General features: G+C 36.4%; 1 protein-coding gene and 1 non-coding gene across 3 annotated transcripts in view; both read right to left on the bottom strand.

Annotated features, from left to right (window-relative positions):
• Positions 1-391: 391 nt before the first annotated feature.
• Positions 392-467, bottom strand: MIR2419 (microRNA mir-2419). The gene has a single exon (NR_031201.2). It is a non-coding gene; the product is annotated as a microRNA mir-2419 (primary transcript).
• A 16,030-nt stretch (positions 468-16,497) lies between these two features.
• The window catches only part of ZNRF2 (zinc and ring finger 2), a 91,351-nt gene continuing 85,935 nt past the window's right edge, over positions 16,498-21,913 (bottom strand). The window contains exons 4-5 of one of the 2 annotated variants that reach the window (NM_001105443.2): positions 20,262-20,341; positions 16,498-17,026 (exon numbers count right to left, since the gene is read on the bottom strand). In NM_001105443.2, the coding sequence (NP_001098913.1) occupies positions 20,284-20,341 (58 nt within the window). In that variant the 3' untranslated portion in view covers positions 16,498-17,026; positions 20,262-20,283. The other variant, XM_024990906.2, reaches the window with a different exon arrangement.

The following is a 21,913-nucleotide window of genomic DNA, read 5'->3' on the forward strand; positions in this document are numbered from 1 at the left end:
GGTTGGGAAGATCTTCTGGAGGAGGGCATGGCAACCCACTCTAGTATTCTTACCTGGAGAATTCCATGGACAGAGGAGTCTGGTGGGCTACAGTCCATATGATTGCAAAGAGCTGGACATGACTGAAGCTACTGAGCACACACACACAAGCTCTAACCAGCATAGGCTAGTCTAACAATAGTAGCATCACAGTGGGTTAAGCAATGTAACAAGTTCTCCTCTGTAAAGTATCAAAAAAATTGTTGACATCTGCTGGGTTGTCCTCTGAAAGGTAAGTGGATTTAAAACTGGCAAAACCAGTGAGAAGGACCCATCACGTTCTCCGTCCTGACGTCCCCATGACCGACTCCAGATTTGTGTGCTTCGTCCACAGCTGTGAGGATCCAGACTCCCTCTATGATCGTATTAGCACCCGCCTGTTCTCAATGTTATTTAAGAACAGACGAGTGTTGATGCGATCATAGAGGTCATCTTGCACATACTGCTTGAAGAGCATGGCTGCCTTCTCAGATGCTTTTTCTGCTGCTTTCTAGAAAGACAGACAGTTCTGTGCAGAACGAAGCCAGATTTACAGTTCCTCAAGCTCTTGTTAGAGCTGCTTAGAGGCAACGTGGGATCCTGAACTGCAAAGACCTTCACAACCACCAGGCCTTCTTGGTATTTCACTCCAGCAACTTTAAAGAAGTGCCTACTCCCCAGACTTTTACAATGAAAGTTGTAGATGTCTGAGAAATACTCCTCCACACAAAGCATCTGGGAGGGAGCAATGTTGGCGAGCTGGTTTCCCAGAATGGCAGCAAGCACCTCTGGGTCAGTAAGTTAGGAGACAACACCCTGGGGACTCCGGGAAGTGTCGCAAGCCAATGTTCCATGCTCCCTCATGTGTAGGTCATGTTGGGTTACTTTAGGGTCTGGGCGGGACAGGGAGCTGCGCAAGTCTTCTCTTCAAAGGTCCTCCAGCCCGGCCTCACCTTACTCTGGAGTGGTGAGGCCCTTTGACTCGGGCCTCTACGACCCACAAGAGATGGAACCCAGGAGAGAGGAAGGTGGCTACATTCAGGGAAACTCCACTTCTCCAGTGGCTACAGATTCTGCAAACGTGGAACTCTCAGGAAAGCTCCAAAGGAAGATTTTTTACAAGCTGTTCTGAATTAACTGTCAGCTAACAATTCAAACACTAGCAATTCTCAACACGGTTTGAGGTCTCACCTTGCTAGACAAGGTACAGTACAATATTTATGAAAATCCTATCAAGCAAAGATTCGTCAATTTCAATTGTGGAAGAATGCCCAATTAAGGATCTTCCTATCATTTGGATTACAGCATCATTTACTGTGTGCAAAAACGTAAAGCTATGCCAATACTTACAAACTGGTATCACCTTATCTTTAGGTCAATTGCCAGGGAAAACTTCCAACATTTCTTAACCAAGAACAATTCCCAATTTCAAAACATATTACAAACATAGTTATCAGGACTGTGTGATACTGGCACAAGGACAGACATAGATCAATGGAATAAAACAGAGAAATTACTCCATATATTGATAGTCACTTGATTTTCAAAAAAATTAAGATGGAGGAAAGCATAGTCTTTCAAATAAATAGTGCTGGAACAACTGGATACATACACACAAAAGAATGAACGTGGACCCTGGCACCTCCTGGTCTACATAAAAGTTAACTCCAAATGGATCAAAGACCTGAATGTAAGGGCTACAACTGTAAAATTCTTGGAAGAAAACAGAGCTGTAAATCTTTCTAACTTTAGATTAGGTAAGAGTTTCACAGATGACACCTATGCACAAGCCAAAGAAAAAGACAAAACTGAACTTCATCAAAATTAAAATTTTTTGTGCTACAAAAGTCACTATCAAAAAAGTGAAAAGACAACTCAAAACACAGGAGAAAACATTCAAAGCTTTACAAATCATATATCTGATAAGGGTCTAGGAATCCAGAACATATTAAAAAGAATTCTTGAAACTCAACAATAAAAAGACAAATAATTTAAAGATGGGGAAAGGATCTGAAGACATTTCTCCAAAGAAGATATATTAATACAAATGGCCAATAGGCACATGAAAAGATGATGAACACAGATATGGAAATGCAAATCAAAGCCACAGGGAATGGCTATATTAATAAAGACGAACAATAACAGGTGTTGGTGAGGACGTGAAGAAATTGGAAACTTTATACATTTTTGGTGGGAATGTAAAATGACACAGCCATTTTGGAAAAAGTTTGGTAGCTGACAGTGAGTTAATCACAGAGTTGCCATATGTTGACATGCAACCCAGCAATTCTACAAGGTACATACCAAAGATAATTAAAAATAGGCTTTTACAAAAAGACCTGTACATGAATGCTTGCAGTGACACTATTCAAAACAGTGAGAAACGCAAACAATCCAATGTCCACCTAAAAAACATGTGGTATATTCATAGAACAGAATAGCAAAGTGAAGTGAAGTCGCTCAGTCATGTCTGACTCTTTGTGACCCAGTGGACTGTAGCCCACCAGGCTCCTCCGTCCATGGGGTTCGCCAGGCAAGAATACTGGAGTAGGTTTCCACTTCCTTCTCCAGGGGATCTTCCCGACCCAGGGATTGAACCCAGGTCTCCCGCATTGCAGGCGGACGCTTTAACCTGAGCCACCAGGGAAGCCCAACAGAATAGTATTCAACCATAAAAAGAAAAGTACTGCCATATGTCACAGCAGAATGAACTTTGAGAACACCATACTAAGTGAAAGAACCAAAGAACACATATTCTATGACTCCATTTAATGAAATGTCCAGAACAGGCAGCTCCACAGAAAGCAGGGGTAAGGGAACAATGAGGTATGACTACTAATGGGCATGGGGTTTCCTTTTGGAGTCATGCAAATGGTTCTGAAATTAGACAGTCGTGGTGGTCGCACAACCTTGTGAATATACCAAAAACATGTAATAGTATACTTCAAAATGGTGAATTTTATGGTATACAAATTATGGCTCAATTTAAAAAAATTTTTTAAAAGAATGATGCAAACTTCTTGCCTGAGCTATGTAAGACAGAAGGTAATGAAGCAGTATCTTTAAGTACTGAAGGAAAACAAAACCCGGGTCTCCCGCGTTGTAGACACTTTACCATCTGAGCCACCAGGAAGTCCCAGAAAACAAAACAAAAAAGGACAATGTAGAATTCTATGACTAGCAGAATTTTTTTCAAAGCTGAAGGCAGTGATATAAGACTTACATAAATCTGTAATAATCAAGACAGTATAATAATGGCGTAAGTAAAGACATATAGTTCAATGCAACAGAAGAGACTCCAGAAATAGATCCACACATACCATTTGATTTTCAACAAAATGGAAAGTTAATTCCACAGGGAAAGGAGAATCAACAAAAATAAGCTGGAGAGTCCTCTGGATAAATATAGACCTCAATACTTACTTTCACAACATATACAAAAATCATTTCAAACTGTATCATAGATCTAAATGGAAAACTTCTGTGGCTTTGTATTAAGCAAAGATTTCTTAGGACACAAAAAGCATCAACAGGAAAAAAATAAATTGAACTTCAATCAAAACTGAAAACTGTTGCTCTTTCAAAGATACTGTTAAGACAATAAGACAAGCCACAGACTGAAAGTATTTGCAAATCATATATCTGATTGAAGTCTTGTATACAGAACATATAAAGAACTTTGACAACTCAATAAGAAGATTATGCATGACCCAATTTAAAAATAATCTCTTCGTGGCTCAGATGATAAAGAATCTGCCTGCAATGCAGGAGACCCAGGTTCAATCCCTGAGTTGGGAAGATCTCCTAGAGAAGGGAATGGCAACCCACTACAGAATTCTTGCCTGGAAAATCCCATGGACAGAGGAGCCAGAGGGTTATTGTCCAGGGGATCACAGAGTCAGACACGACAGAGCAACTTAACACTTTCACAATTTAAAATAAGCAGCCCTGTAAGACCTCAGGAATAAGTGTGTCACGAGTACAGCATACTTTGTCTCCACAAAATAATAAAACTTGACAAAACTATCAAAAGAGTCATTTCAAAATTGGAATCTGACCCAATGCATGCAACAAACAGCGACGTTTACTTAAGAAAACCTATTGAATCTTGGCAAAATCAGTGGGAGCCCAGCACTTCAGCCTGTGGGAGCTCCACCTGCCCCCAGAAATCTCCCAAGTTGCTGGCATTGTAGTGCTACCAGAGTGGAGCAGGCTCCATCTCCTGGAGGGCACTGAACTGATTTGGGGAAAAATCATGCTGAGAAAACTCCTGCTCAGGAGTGCTGCTGAAACAGTATCATCTTGGGGGCAACCAGAGAAGGCCAACATTCCAGCTAACCTGATGATGAGATACTGGCTGTGGCAAGCAACAGGTGAACAGAACAGCAGAAACTTCACATGGTGATATGGGGATGAGATAACAGTAAGCCTCCAACATATCTCAGGATGGATGGGATAGAAGGCCGTATGCATCTAATCCCGCAATTTTACTTCTAAGTACTTATCTAAGACAAACGAAAAATGTATGTTCACGCAAAGACCTGAAGGCGAATGTTTCTAACAGCATTATTCATAACAGCCAAAGGAGTGGGAGCAATCCAAATTTTATCAATTAGTAAATGAACAAATGCAGTATATACATACAGTAGAACACTATTCAGCAAAATTAGGCAGTTACTCACACCTGCTAAACGTGCGTGAACCCCAGAACATGTTAGGTGAAAGAAGCTAGGTGCAAAAGACTGTATTTTGTATGATTCCCCTTTTATATGAAAAAGCTAGAAAGGGAAATGATGGAGACAGAATATATTAGTGGTTGCTTAACTGCTGGAGGAGGGAGAAACGAGGAGTGATTGCTTATCGGTATAAAGTTTTCTTTATGGTGATGAAAATATTACAGAATTAGGTATGATGAGGATTGTACAACTTTGTAGATATACTAAAAAGCCATGGACTCGTACATTTCAAAGGGTTAGATTTTTATGGTTCTGTAAATTATACTTCAACAAAACTATTGAAACAGGATAAATATTTGAGCAGACCTTTCACCAAAAAAATGTAAGAGGGGCAAATGAGCACATAAAAAGATGCTTAACATGATTAGTGGTTGGGTCAGTTCAAACTAAGCTACAAGATACCACAACATATCCACTAGAATGGTCTCAATTCAAAAGACTGACAAATACATGTGCTGACAACGACATGATAAACCCTTACGTTACTGGAGGAAATGTAAAATGGTACAGCCGACTCCGGAAATGGTTTGGTGGTATCTTACGAAGTTAAATCTTTAGCATACAACTCAGTAAATCCACTCCTAGGTATTTGTTAGAGAAACTAAATCACATGTCCACATAAAGATTTATATATAAATGTTCATAGCCACTTTATTCATAATAGCCCCAAACTAGAAATAGCTCTCACCAATAGGAGAATGGATAACACACTACCAAGATAGTCATATTCATATAATAGAATACTCAGCAATAAGAAAGAACTGATTCAAGTAACAACACTGATGCCTCTCACGAACATGCTAAGCCAAGCAAGCCTGATGCCAACGAAGCCCATGCTGGACGTTTGTCTGATCTATAGCAGCACCGAGTAGATTAACGGCTGTGCAGGCCCAAGCGTGGATGGGGGAAACCGACTGTAAAAGGGCTTGAGGAGGGAGACTCTTGAGGGGGATGGAAATATATTCATGTTGGTTTAGTGATGGTTTCACAGGTGTGTGTGTGTCCAAAATCATCAGATTGTACAAAACATGTTACTATGTAACATTACATTAGCTGCTTTAATAAGGTGAGGAGAAAAAAATGGATTAGAACTATAACACCCTCCTCCTTTTGAGGAAACAGATGTCTAAAAATGGAAATGAGTTAACAAATCTATGTGGTTGTCTTTACTGCAAACAGAGCTTATAGCACTTTCATGTTTTCACTTTTGTTTTAGCAGCACTGACACACACACGGTCAGGCACGAGGTACAAAACTGCCAGCAGATGCACAAGTGTTTTCTAATTACTTTAATAATCTCATGCTGTGAAAGATCTGACAAAAATGCTTATTCAAGAACCAAGTTAGAAACTTCCAGTCATAAGACTAATAGGTATTAGGGGTGTTATATACAACATGAAAAATATAATTAATATTGATGTATTATGGAGGAAAGAGTAAATCCTAAGAGTTCTCATCACAATTTTTTTCCTTTTAATTTTGTATCTACATGAGTGATAAATACTTAATGAGCTTACTATGGTAGTCATTTTGTGATGCATATAAGTCAAATTATCATGCTGTACACCTTAAACTTACACTTGCTTCATAAAACTGCAAAGACAAAGAACTAGGTTTTAAGCATCCATGTTATAGTCATGTATCTGCTACACCAAAGCTGATTACCAACTTCTAACAGGAATACAGAACCATATAGCTGCCTAAGGGCAGGAAATATTTCAGTACATGCATAGTATCTTGTATCTATCAAATTCACTAAATATGTGCTAAATGAATGAACCACTTCAACTTACCCTGCATTCAATTTACTCCCACACATTCTTCTTCATGGTGAGAAGACTGACGATTACCAACATTAAGAATGAAGGCTATACAAGACTATAGCTACTCATATGCCCACACAGTTACCACAGTGACTTTCCAGTGATTGACGTGAGTGTAATAAAATGCTATTTTTGAATTATTAACTGCTACATTTTTCATTCCTTGCATTCCCGGTTGCTTATGGCAACTTAGTGACTCACTGGCAGCTGCTGCTTCAGTAGGGAGAGACAATAAGGATTAAAACAAAGACATTGTTGCTCAATTTCGAAAGTCAAAGTGGACTTCGTAAGAGCCAAAAGAAAAGACAAGAGCTTGTTTTGATCTGTCACAGCCATGTCCTGGAGGCAGAAAAGGCTTTCAAGAATCCAGAAACTCTGCTGTGCAAATCAAGGATGTGAGCCTTGCTGAAAAAGGTAGTTTATTTTATGAACCACAGAGTTGTGAAGAATGCATGATAAAGGAGCAGCTTTCTAGTTTAAAGAGTCAAGAGTTCAGTCAAGCAGGAAAAAGAATTGGAGGGGATGAAGCTACAGCTTAGTTGCAGAGGTCTGCAATATGCTAGGCATTCTCCTCCTCAAGGGCTGACCCCTTATTTTGCGGGTGGGAGAAAATCCTAGATAAGGGGTGTACCCTGGCTACGCAACAGTATCACACCAGAACAATCAACTCAAGAATCTTTGCAGTGGGATCTTTGAAGAGCCGCCTCCGCCTTCCCTTCCTACCTTCTGAGTTGATCTCATGTTTAGTCAAGTATTGAGAATCACTGGCTTATGGGGATCTTGAAGCAGAAGAGTGTAATGTGTCTTCCCTGGATGCGGTCCATCCTTGTAGACAAGCTCCCTCACAACCCCACCCTCTGACTCCTTTCAACAGCTCACTATGCTGGGCTGTGTGTGCTAAGTCGCTCTGGTTGTGTCCGACTCTGTGCGACCCTATGGACTGTAGCCAGCCAGGCTCCTCTGTTCATGGGATTTTCCAAGTAAGAATACTGGAGTGGGTTACCATGCCCTTCTCCAGGGGATCTTCCTGACCCATGGATTGAACCCGTGTCTCCTGTACTGCAGGCAGATTCTTTACTGCTGAGCCACCGGGGAAGCACAACAGCTCACTAAGAGCATAGAATCCCCACACCAACTGGAGAATATGTTATTGAAGAGAGCTTAGAATTAACTATTGGTGACTCTCAAGCTGGATTTTGAAGATTCAGTTTTGTGAATGAGAATCAGGTGAACAAGCTTAGAAGTTTAAGCATGGATGTGGTAAAAAGTCAACTACTGGCTAAGAAGGCCAGAAACTCACAAAACTGTCCCCGCAGAACTCGACACAGGGGACAACTCGGACAAGTGCTATTCATCAGCACTACTCACAATTCCTATTGGTCATTTGGCTAAAACACCAGACACTCATTCCTGTCTATCAATTGGACCAGTTATTCAGAGCCTGTGTGTGCATATACCCCAAGAAAGCCAAAACTGAAAAAGACTCATGTACCCCAATATTCACTGCAGCACTATTTACAACAGCTAGAACATGGAAGTAACCTGGATGTCCATAGACAGATGAATGGATAAAGAAGCTGTAGTACATATATACAATGGAATACTACGCAAGCATAAAAAAGAATGCATTTGAGTCAGTTCTAATGAGGTGGATGGACCTAGATCCTATTATACGGAGTGAAGTAAGTCAGAAAGAGAAATATAAATATCATATACTGATGCATATATATGGAATCTAGAAAGATGGGACTGGTGAACTTATTTTCAGGACAGCAATGGAGAAACAGACACAGAGAACAGACTTATGGACACGGGGTGAGAGTATGAAGAGAGTAACATGGAAACTTACAATACCATATGGAAAACAGATAGCCAATGGGAATTTGCTGTATGACTCAGGGAACTCAATAGGGGCCCTGTGACAATCCAGAAGGTGGGATGGGGAGGGAGATGGGAGGGAGAGGACATGGGTGTACCTATGGCTGATTCTTGTTGATGATGATAGAAAACCACCACATTCTGTAAAGTCATTATTCTTCAATTAAAAAAATTGATTGGTAAAAAAAAAAGTGACATTTATGAGAGCACACAAAGAGGGCTCGTTAGGCCATCAACCTTTAAGACATTTCTAGCCTTTTTCACTAAAAAAAAAAAAGAAAGAAAGAAAGCTGGATATTCTGTTTCCATTTGGTAACAAAATAAGACCAGCTCTGCTCATGCATAGTAGCTAAATCAACTTTGAGAAACTCAGGTCTCTAGAGACAGAATTATAAGGCTTTCAAAAATATTTTCACGTTAAGGACAGAGTAGAAAAACCACCTCCTAGTCATCTGGACCTGTGTGTCTAACACAGTAGCCAATGGTCACATGTTGCTCTTGAGCACTTAAAATAAGGCTAGTTCTGAATACAGATGTGCTATAAATATAAAAGATTTACCCAATTTCAAAGACTGAAAAAGAATGCAAAATACTTCATTGGTAGTTTTTATACTGATTATATACTAAAGTGATAATAGTTTAGATACTCAAATACCCTAGCAAGGCCTTTAGCTTTTGCAGTGTTTGAATTCTAACAACGGTTGAACCATATACCGTTTAACTTCATTGATGGCTATCCTCTGAAAACTTGGACATGAATCCTTTTAACATTTACAGATTTAATAACATTTGAATTATTAATGATTAACTTTGAAAAGTTCATGACATACAATAACTTGATGATTTTCTGAAATACAAATTTACATTGCTAATGCTGTACAATTACAACTGCTTTCAGTTATCCAGCTACAAAATGATCAAGACACTCCAAAAGCATTTAAATCTCAAACTGACTTCATTGGGAAGATATTTTTTGTGTCACGTACTTTTTAAAATCTCATAAGATAATGAACACTGAATTCATAAGTTTATATGGAAAGAACCATAGAAATAAAGGACTGTGTGACAGACTTTAACAATTGCTAACAAAGATAAAAATGCAGCCAGGAGCAATCCAGTGTCTTCCAGGAACTGGTCCTCTTCTGGTCCTCTTGCACAGCCTAACCTACTCATCCCAACAGCAGCATCCATTAGGATGGCAGGATTCATCCTTCCTGTCTATTTCTAAAAATACTCTTCTTCCAAGGGTAGAATGGTACAGAGAAAGGGTACGGAACAAATGACTCAAAGAGAAAACTTCAAGAAGGCTTCAGTGTCCGTCTCAGCATTTCACTAAACACACCTAGGAAAGCATGGCCCTACTCCAAGAGGTATCTGAGGTTAAGGGGAAGATTAGTGGTGGAGGAGTCCAGGTCACCCAACCTAGATGTCAATAACCTAGTTCAGTGCAGCCCACTTACCATATACTTCTAATAGTGTTGACCACATTTTTTTCTAGATGACCCCTAAACACTAAAAACAGACACACACACACACACACCAGCTGTTTCTGTCTGGTTCTCTCAAGACTTTGCTTCGATTTAAGATCCTGCAGGTCAGAACTGGTGCTCTTTATCTCTGGTTCTCCAGCAGATCTTCAGCATAATTGCTTTCCCAAGGGAAAGATATTCTGTCCTCAAGATTCCACTCTTCAAGATGTGGGAAAAGTACTAGCTGGGAGTTGTCTTGGTCTTATCTGTCATCTTTTACATCTAAGTGACTACCAGGATGAGTTAATTCTACTCTTTACATCTTTTAAGTTCTTCCATTTTTGCTCTATTGTCATTGCTTTAGTTTTGCTCATCATCTTGTCTGAATTATTATAAATTTTCTAATATGTCTGCCACTAGTCTCCTCTCTAATCTGAAGGGTGAATCTGATTGTGTTTTTCCTGCTAAAAATCCTTCAATCTTAGTTTGGTACATACATCCCTTCGATATTTGTTACCTGCTTACCTCTCTAGACACAGCAACTGTCCAAGAGGGTTATGATTCTATGTGCTATGTTTTCTGCCTGAGAATACTCTTCCCAACCTCCTGCTTCACATTTCCTTTTAATCCATATGCCCTAGAGCTACGATCTATTTCTTCTTAAAGACTTAAGGTCATTCTCTTGCCTAGTCTGAGCTTAATGACCCTTCTCCCTACCTCCACAAGAGCCTTTACTCCTTATTATATGTTTACTTATTTGCATCACATACTAAAGATTAAATTCCTGGAGATCAGTTATTCTTGATTTCTATATTCTTAGTTCCCTAACAGTCCACAGAACCAAGTAGTGCTTAATATGTAACTGCTGAAATAATCTTCAGATTTCAGCAAGAGGGAAGATCAGAATCCACCCTGTCCTCTATTACACTTAGGTTTCTTAAATCAAGGTCTATGAATTACTCCTATACTTCATGAATGGAGATAATAACAAAATTTATTCACAGATGGGCAAAAATATTTTTATTTACAAAAACTACTAACATCATTAAGTGCTTACTCTGTCTGGTGCATACACGTACTTTCCATTTAATCCCCACAACAACCTTGAGGTAGGCAGTAGCATTACCTGTTTTTATAGGCAAAAGCGAGGCACAGAGAAGTGTATTGCCAACATTAAGAAGATGGCAAAACTAGGCACTGTGGCTCCAAAATCCATGTTGTTAACCACTATGCTAAAAAACTCAATACGTCTTCCATCATGAAAACTGCACTTCAGAAGATTAATTACTCTCCTTTTAAAAACATAATGGAATGCCACTAAAATACAATCTAAATTTTAAGTTATGATTGTGCACTGGCAGACCATCATCCCTCCCTAAAATGTAATAGCTCTCCAATCACATTTCAATTACAAATTTACAAAATAGGTTTTACATTAGAAATTTCACAGTGCGTCTCTTTCCTCGTGGTTACAGTAGGGAGAGGCCTCCTTGTCCACTACCACTATAAGCAGCTGTTTCTTAAGCTACTGCAGTTTTAATATTTTTATTCAATTTTTGCGGCAATGAGTATACAAAAATAAAGAAACTATCACATAAATTAATTCATGGTAACCTTTCAGAATTCAGATAATTCTGTTTTACTGTAATGTTCTGTCAACTTCTAGACATAAGGTGGATATGACAAGGTTCCCTGAAAGAATTCTTCTCTTATTTTCTACTTCTAAATAGTGGGATAATTTGGCGAGATCATTTGGAGGTCTTATTTATTAAAATATTAATAATGAATTGTTCTACTTTAGAGCATACAAGTTGTTCCCAAAACATTTTCTCTATTTCTTGTGACTGATGCTTTTGATACCAGGAAAACCCTTTCTAATAGAGGAAATTAAAAAGTATTACAGAAGAGCTGAGGAAACCATGAACCTCTAGAGCAGTAGAGGTAAAAATTCATTATTATCATGATTTTCAAATAAGGAAACTCACAGTCATTACAAAGCAATAAAATGTAATGGAGATCAATATCATCATCAAATCCCCAAATCTCTTGCATCTCTCTATAGGATCTGCTAACTGTATTAAATGCACACAGATGCTCAAAATGCTTTTGACTAACAACAAAACCTTTTCAAGATGCTGGCACCAGATTCACTGGTAACAGGTTGCCCAGAGAACTCTTTTAAGTTTATAAACAGAAATCATCAATACTTACCAATCTCAGCATTTTAAATGAAAAAGGAAGTCATGAGAATCTAGTAACAGAAGAAATTAGTCACTTCTGATTATAAGACTTACAATCCTGGAAGATGCCACACAGTCCAGAGCAGAGTTAAGAACCACAAAGTTGGTTAACAGATAATATAATATCACTTTTTAAAATTTCGTTTCTTTCTGGGATGTGAGTTTATGCCATGCAACCAACAAGCAACCAACAATTTATCTTATTAGCTATTGGTCTAAAATTAATGATGGCTTAAATATCTGAAAATATGCCAATTCCCCTAAGTATAGTAACGTTGCATTTTTGACTAAAACTAAACATTATCAAATCTGATTTTCTTTGATGTCTTTTACTTTCCATAGAGAATCAGACAACTTAAAAGACAAGGTATTTCTGATTCAATACAGGAATTCTGTGATTTGAAAAGAATATCCCTAGCTTAAGCACAGCATTCATAGAATATGGTTTATTTGTAGTATTGTTTAGTGAAAGTTGCTCAGTTGTGTCTGACTCTTTGCAATCCCATGGACTATATAGTCCACGCAATTCTCCAGGTCAGAATACTGGAGTGGGTAGCCATTCCCTTCTCCAGGGGATCTTCCCAACCCAGGAATCGAACCCAGGTCTCCCACATTGCAGGCAGATTCTTTACCAGCTAAACCACCAGGGAAACCGAGTATTACCTATTATTACAAAAAAATTTTTTACCAGCTGTTCCTGAATAAGGATCACTACTACACTAAGTAGTAATTTCATATATATATATATATAAATATATATATATATATATAAATCAAGTAACAATTGACTTTCGGAATGAAAAAATCTGGGTAGAGAAGAAAAGGGGACAATAACACAGATGATATAACTACCATAATATTTCTCATAATATAGCAAAGAAAAAGATCAGAAGTTACGTACTTCAGAAATAAAGGGGAATGGGCCAAAGGCAAAATACTGGCATGCTAGATTATTTTTTTAAACTTAGAAAATATCTGTACATGAACAAGGTACACGTCACATTTAACCACCCATTGTCAATATGTTCTGAGTTAACCTCAAGATAAATCAGAATGCAAGAAAACAGCCCAAATGAACTAAAATGCTTCCTGCAACTAACAAGTTGTACTGTATTTAGAGCAATATGTATCTCTATGCAGTTTTATAAAATTCTTAATAATCTGACTTATCTGGAAACTTTCTCTGTGGAAATGTAAGATGACTATTAATATCAATGTATAATAACATGGATGTCAATCAAATGGTTAAGTCAATTTTTCTTGAATTTTAAAAAAGTTTCATGTTTTGTTCAAACGTAATTTCCCTTCTTCAATTCTATGTTAGTAAATTAAATTAGGTAATATTTACATTAAATTATTATTATTAATATTTATATTAAATTCCTTTTTCAACTAAAGGAATATCCTTGTGTCTTGCTATAATGTTAAACAACTGCTTTTAAACTCCACTAAATCCAAATTTAGAAAGCAAACTTTGAAAAAAATCTGGTATTTTCATTAACTCAAGATACATACTGCATATATGCTCCCTCAGGCATTTCGGGGCTACATTCCAGTACACGGTTTAGTAGGTGAAAACTGAAATTAATTGTATAATATCCAAAAGAAATAGAAAACTTGCACTAAGAAACAATCAAAACCTACATAGTATCCAACAGTTAACAACATGACTTTTTAGTTGTTTGGCTACTACCAAAAAATGAGTTAGAGAAACCATTATCTATATTTCTATCACAAACATTACTCTTAAAACACAATCTACATCTGATTTAGGACCAGATCTGAAATACAGATTAAAATTATTCTTAGTTTATTTCTCTGGGAAAGAGCCAAAAGAAGACAGAATAATTGTACTCATATACATCCTTACACTCTTTTATACATTCTGGGGGCGGAAAAATCAGATCAGCATGAGTCAAAATTGGCAATAAACCCATTATAAAGAAGAGAGTGGCACTAAAGTGAAATTTCAGAGTATACTGCTTTCTATATACCTAACTGTGATCTTACTTAAAAACAAGTATTTACAAAGTTTCTAGAAAACTAGAACCAACTTGATAACTAGGGTTTCAATCTTTATTTTGTCTCCATAATATTCAGCTGTCAGCAGTTTCAGCTACACATTTAAACATCTAATGTGATTTTATGTCCTACTTACACTACTCGGTATCTTTATATAAATTTATAAATATTATAAGTGACATTATGCACAATATTACTTATAATATTTTCCAGATTAACAATTTTGACTTTAAATAAAAACTGGAGCATTTGGGCTTTAAAATTTTTTCAATTTCTAAATTCTTTTTAAGAAGTCACTGATGGAGACTGAATTTAAAGTTAAAAAAAATGCTACCTTTTGTAAATTTTAACAAAAAGGGATCATTATGAACAAATATATTAATAAGTAAATACTGTTCTAAACAAATAATCAAGTAGCACTTGACACTGGCAAACAATGAACTTTCTTTCCAACCACAGGAGCTTCTATTGTAGGAGCTGCAGCATAGAACCTTATGACAAACAAAGGCTACATGAATAAGACTGTGAGAGTATGGTACTGGATAAAGAAGGACAAGGGAATTCAGGCCAATAAACTTTAAAAGTCAATGAGTAAATTATATCGGAAAATCAATTTCCAAGAAAATATCAATAGCTAACTACCACAGCTACAGTAAATCTTTTCCTTTAAGAATGGAATACAAAGTAATTCTTACCATAACAACATACATACCGGTAGAAAAAAAAATTATTCACATTCTAAGAGGTTTTTCTTGGTGTGTGTGTGTGTGTGTGTGTGTGTGTGTTCTTGGTGGGTGGGTGGGGGGGGGGGGGGGGTGTGTGTGTGTGTGTGTGTGTGTGTGTGTGTGTGTGTGTGTGTGTGTGTGTGTGTGTGTGTGTGTGTGTGTGTCAGAGAAAGCACGCACGCGAGAGCAAGAGAGGGAGAGAGAGCTTACAAAACTGAAAATGTGAACTAAAATCCATTCATATTAAGATTTCATGACCACAAAAAATTTAAGAAGAGAATATTTTCCTTGAGGAAAGAATAATTTCCACAACTGGTTAAAAAAGCACCTATGAAACTGTGCTGTCAGCTTGTCACAATGGAGGTTTAGGATTCCTTAACTGCACCATAACAAAAGGCATTTCACAGCATAACTTTAGGGAAAATGTTATCTGCTCTAGAATCACACAAATAACAATTAAAAACTCTTCCAAGAAATTGTTTATAATACACAAATTTTTCTGGGTAGCAGCAGTTGCTCCTGTACGTGTCCTTTAAAAAAAATATGCAACAGAAGCAACAGAACAAGGGAAGAAAATCGAGAAGGATAAGAGCAGCAGTAAAAAAGAAAAGTAAATACTTAAATACATTAAAGAAAGCTTAAAATAAGGAAACAGTACTGTGTAACTCTTAATTATTCCAAGTAAAGTGCACTGCTTAAATTGTCCTCTGATAACATTTTCCCTATGTTGAAAACATGAAATTTATGAATTGGTATTTTTGATACTAAAAAAAAGAAAAAGACATTCATTGTTGCAGCCCTGATAGCTTTCTTCCAGTACTTTTTAACCATTCAGATGTATTTTGTGGGAATATTTATTCACAGAATTTTGCTTAATACATTTCTTTCTATACAAGACTGAATTTAAAACTCTCTGTAACATTTTAATTATAGTAATAACACATTAATAAATTATAAATTAACAAAATCTTCATGTCTGCTTTAAAAAATCATTTATCAAATGCTAAACTCCAGATTATCTGGAAAATTAAAGATGCAAATTGCTATAAATCTGGCATCCCAATTAAATTCTGATTTTTAAAAGTATATAAAAATGTCCCTCAAATTATTCCAAGTTCCACTCAAGAAAATTTTATTTTACCCTTTTCATAAGTTATTAAAGTATTACAACCTGCTAAACATTTTACCTAAATGTAGGAAAACTGCCTGGAGATGCAAAGCACATTACATGAAAAGAACAAATAAAAATACCCGTTAAAACAAAGTTATTATAGCTGGCAGCACTTAAAATTGGTAATTATCTTTTTTAAGTTGCATAGCTGCAAGATGATTCATTGCTGATTACCTGTTGAGCAGTTTTATTTAAAAAGGAAATAACATATTTAATAAATTGCAATTCAGTAGATAATCCTAGATTTAATTAATTAGAATATAATATGTAACTTGATTTTTTATTCTTTGGACTGCATTCTGATAATGTTAAACCTTTAATTTAAAATAGTAACATACTGTAGCTTTCCTATGTAGAAGCCTACTTCTATTCTTGGGGAGAAAAAAAAAAAATCAAAGAACTTGAGATCATGGTCTACATTCAGAGAATGTTTTACTGCTTGATTACATTTCTTGGTTTCACATTTAAGACTTTAATTTTTAAGAAGTAAATTACGTGGTCTTCAATTTAAGAACTGATGAATGCAGGAACATCATGTTGGGAAAGTAAAGGTCCCCAAACTAAAAACCAAAACAAATCAAATACAAGTAGTTGTGCAGCCCTAGAGAACTTAATAAAAAGTAAATCAACTTTTAAATCAGTTAACTTTGGCGTCTGAATACAAAATGTTCATCAGTATTACCTATGTAGATGACTACTAAGGGATGTGCAGCATTTTCAAAATCCCTGTGTGTCCTTTATATGCATGTTTGGTACACTGAGTTCTGTGGCAATTGTCCTCTCTTCAGCAGGATTTTTTCCCTATATGATTGTCCATCTCTGCATTACTGAGTCTCACAGAACTCAGATATCTGGCTGAGTGTGTCTGCATTTTTGTTTTTGTTTTTCCAGAGATAGATCTTCGTATCCTCTTGGTTTTTCAAGCATCTTGAAGTCAAGGAAACCTGTGTAAAAGCAGATACATTAAGCTTAAGCAACGGTTCATGATAGTAATACAAATCAAAATTAAACACCTATCTCCCCATGAACATTGCTTTAGACTGTAAATTTTCATACACTTAGCATTTTAAAAAGCTGATAAAATCTGTGTTCTGCAAAAGAAAAAAATCAAGGACACCAAAGCACAAATTAAAGCTTAAAATTGTTACCAAAAAAAAAAAAAAAAACCCAACAGTCCTTCCCCCTCCACAATAAAGACTACAATAGAGTACAGAAAGTACAAACACATACGTGTATACACAATTCATTAATCCCTTTCCAAGTAGCCCAAAATCTCAAATTAAAAGTAGTAAATGATGTCCTAACTAATCAAGACCTTAGACATTCATGTATCTCTATTTTAGGCTGACTACTAAATTCATATGCTGAAGAGTATCGCTACATGTTGCCTTAAAAAAAAAAAAAAGCTTTAACAACACCGAATCCTCTTCCAACCCATACACTTTTAATCTAGGACAGCTAAAGAGACAAGAGGATTCATCATTTGACAAAGGCAGTCAGAACAAAGCCAAAATGTGAGTTGAGAAATTCCATGTCTATACATTCTTAGAAATGACTCATCATTTGAAAAGACCCATAGAGACAGATTCCATCGATTCACATCCAAACCCAGGTTCCACATTGGGAAAAAAAAAAAAAACTAAAGAAGAAGATAGAAGATAACACTGATACACAGGGTAAGGAAACTGAAATGTTGTTTAAAACCAACACACGATGTTGCCCATAAGATGAGATGCCATGTTCCCACACATCCCATAAGCTGTGACCCTAAAATAAAGATTTAGCTGATAAGACCAGGTAATAACAGATTTTATATCATAAAACTCCACTTACACACAAAAAAGTTTATTGACTAAAAAGACAAATTTTACTTATGGGTGAAAGACTTAAGACATATTATTTTGGTCCATAAAATACTATATTTCATTCTATTAGCATTGGTGTTAGTACTTCTCTTAAAAAGCTTCTATAAATTTTAGCCATAGCTTTACTTTAGTGACCCAGATGTAAGGTGACACTGAAGACATTCCAAAGCATCTTCCTCTTCAAAATCCCTTTAATAAAGTGAGATAAAAGTATATATGCATGCATCCTCAAAATATCACTCCCATCACCTTCTCTCACACAGTAATCGAATTCCAATTCATACTTCAAATGTGTTCAGGTGTGATCTGAATCATCTCATGGTAAAAAGGTTCAAAAGCTGATGGTTCAGCCAGGACTTCATAGTTCACAAGTGTAATCCTACTGTTATTAATTAATACAGAGGTCTCAAAGTTGCAGCTCTTATTCCAGCTGCAATAGCTGTTATTAAGTCACCTCAAATCTTCTTTGTTAATATTCTAACCTGTTGCTCTTAAATGATCCTCATTAAGAACAACAGAATTCCTTGAATGTGTTTATTATCACAACACCTCATATTTAAGACCACGAGTTACTGAAATAAAAGGAAGTTGGGGGGACAGCACAGGACTAGAACTTAGGATACTATCTGCTCTAGTTTCCTGCCTGCAATCACAGACATTCAGAAAAGATTCTTCTGTGACTACGTTGAGTCTCTGAACACAGAGGCAGTACCTCCTTCCAAAACAATTTCAAGACTGGCTAAAATATTCTGCCTTCATGTAAAACACAATACTTTATACCATTCTGAAGTGATACAAATAAAAAGCTTTTCATACATATGAAGTTAGCAATTAACTAATTTCAAAGCTAAATGATGTCGTTCAATTCACTTCATGGAACTCAAAAAAAAGCAATACACAAGTGAGGTTTTGAGGTTTTCATTCAATTTACTATACATTTTCAGAAAATGCAGAATCATGAATAAGCTATGTCAACAGAAAACAAATTGTGTATTTGGTTTAAAAATTCTTTTTTTCTGTCTACTGTGTAGATAGGATACACAAATGAAAGATAAAATTGAATGAATGACTATAAAAACACCTTTCTGTGGAAAATGTTGTCACTAATAACAGCAAAACAGCAAACAATACAATCTTTGGGTTCAATTCCCAGCTCTACTAAGGAACTAGCCATGTGACCTTGACAAGTCAAGTTTCTTACCCTCTCTAAAACTTAAGTTACCTCATCTGCATTATGGGAGTAGTTAAAGAGTACTGAGCTCAAAGAATTGTTATAACAATTAGATGAGTTATTAATAGATGTAAAATGCTTAGACCAATGCCTGGTACATAATCAGTTCAGTTGCTCAGTCATGTCCAAGTCTTTGCGACCCCATGAACTGCAGCACGCCAGGCCTCCCTGTCCATCACCAATTCCCAGAGTCCACCCAAACCCATGTCCATTGTGTCGGTGATGCCATCCAACCATCTCATCCTCTGTCGTCCCCTTCTCCTCCTGCCCTCAATCTTTCCCAGCATGAGGGTTTTTTCTAATGAGTCAGCTCTCTGCATCAGGTGGCCAAAGTATTGGAGTTTCAGGTTCAACATCAGTCCCTCCAATGAACACCCAGGACTGATCTCCTTCAGAATGGACTGGCTGGATCTCCTTGCAGTCCAAGGGACTCTCAAGAATCTTCTCCAACACCACAGTTCAAAAGCATCAATTCTTCGGTGCTCAGTTTTCTTTATGGTCCAACTCTCACATCCATACATGACTACCGGAAAAACCATAGCCTTGACTAGATGGACCTCTGTTGGCAAAGTAATGTTTCTGATTTTTAATATAATAATGCAATATAAATGTTAACTAATTATTACGACTGAAGAACTATAATATATTGCATTACCTAAAAAACATACCTGGGAAGTTAGGAGAGTGTGGAATTTGATTCTGTTGCTAACTACATAACCTTGGATTGTTGGGACAACATGCTTCTTAATGTCATGGAACTTAATGACTCTGACCCTCGGGTTTCTCATTGGTAAAATGGGGTCAGCATAGTAGTTCATGGTGTTTTTGAAAGCAATAAACTAAGTTAAAGTGCCTTAAAGTACGAAAATTTTAGAGTTTACTTAATACATGATTCTCTTCAGGAAATCAAGAAAATTGTTTCTTTGTAACTTTTCATGCGAGTTTTCTATACAGCAGCCTAATACGATGTCTGGAACACATACACACCTCAGTGACTAAATCAATGAATAAAAATGGTGGTTGAGAATGGATGACTCAGGTAACAGTTTAAAAAGCAATTTTTTTTAAAAAAGGGAAAATTACCTATAAGACAGGAAGCTGATGCTTAATCTGAAGGGTGCTCAGGGCAAGATCTATTTACTTCAAACCATTCATCTATGCAGCTAGAAAAGTAAAAAACAGAAAAATTGAAACACGTTTAATTATCTATATAATAGTTATAATAAAAATGCTTACTTCTTGACATTAGTATCTCTACAGAAAAAGAATTTGATTTTTAACGATATTTGACATACATAAATAAAAGGATATTTTTATTACATTCTGATTATTCTAAGAAGGAAATACATCTTTGCAAAATTATGCTATAAAGTACTTTAAGGTTTAAACAGAACCACCATTCCCAAAAGAACCTGAAGAACTACCACTTGACCAACATTCAAAGTTAAAGGCCAAATCTGGACAGATATCTGTCTTCAAAACAGTTGTTCAAATTTATGCAAATGTCAACCACAGATCAAGCTTTTAAACTTTAATTCTTGACAATACTATATATCACATTTTAAAAGACTATATGGGAGTATTGAAAACTTAATTCTATCGTTTTCTTCTGACAATACATGTACAGATACAAATAAATATACCATCATCCATTTATAAACTATCTTACAAGTTTATAGGAAGTTAAATATCAGGGTGCATATATAACTATCATTATAGATCTGCTTTGTTCAATGCAGTAAGCCACGAGCCACATATGGCTATTTAAGCTCATTAAAATTAAAGAAAAATCCACTTGCTTAGTCACACTAGCCACATTTCAAGCGCTCAACAACCACATGGCTAGTGGCTACTCTACTAGATAAAACAGACACAGAACAGAAAGTTCTATGCAGAAAGTTCTAATGATAAACTCAATGCCTTAAGAAGGTTAAGTAATTTGCCCAACAGCTAGGAAACTACCCAAGCAGATTTGCTTTTAAAGCGTCAAACATTCTCACAGTTAACAGTGCAAATTAATATATGCCACAAAGCCAGATGGCTTGACTAATACGCTGAAGGGCAAAATTAATAGTTATCCTCACAGGTTGTTTTCATAGGTAAAACCAATAGGTAAATTTAAAAGGAAACAAGGTAAAAGATCCCATCCACATGATATTCTTACAAATATTTTAAAACAATTTCTGTTGCCATTAAAACTTTTGCTGTCTAAATAAACATGCCCAATTTGACTTACAACATTGTTTTCAACTTGCTGTTTGACTCACTTCTGGTCTACCAGAATGCCTCTTAACAACAAAATACTGAGAACTGAACAAAATACGCCAGATGCGTTAACAATTCCCAGTACATCTGAATGTACAGTTCTGTGATCTAAAATGGGTACTTCCTATTTTATAACCATGTGATTTCAGTTCATCTCGACAAAGAAGGCCATTTAAAATCCCCCCTTCTTAGATTAACTGCTATGAACCCATGTTCTTTAAAATATTATATCCCCTCCCAAGATCCAGCAAACCGTGTGTACATATTCCACAATAACATACAGTGCTGCTTCCACGCTTTACATATCGAACCTTTGTTATATGTACTGAAAACACTCTGACATCTAGTTTTTTACTTTTTTATAGTATCATGATGCAAAAAACAGTTCTAAATTTTAATGTAGTCAAATTCTTCAACTTTTCTTTTAACTTTTTATGGAGAGGTTACCTTAGCCCCCAAAATAATTCCTT

Source organism: Bos taurus, chromosome 4, assembly GCF_002263795.3.
Source record: "Bos taurus isolate L1 Dominette 01449 registration number 42190680 breed Hereford chromosome 4, ARS-UCD2.0, whole genome shotgun sequence".
Lineage (NCBI taxonomy): Eukaryota > Metazoa > Chordata > Mammalia > Artiodactyla > Bovidae > Bos > Bos taurus.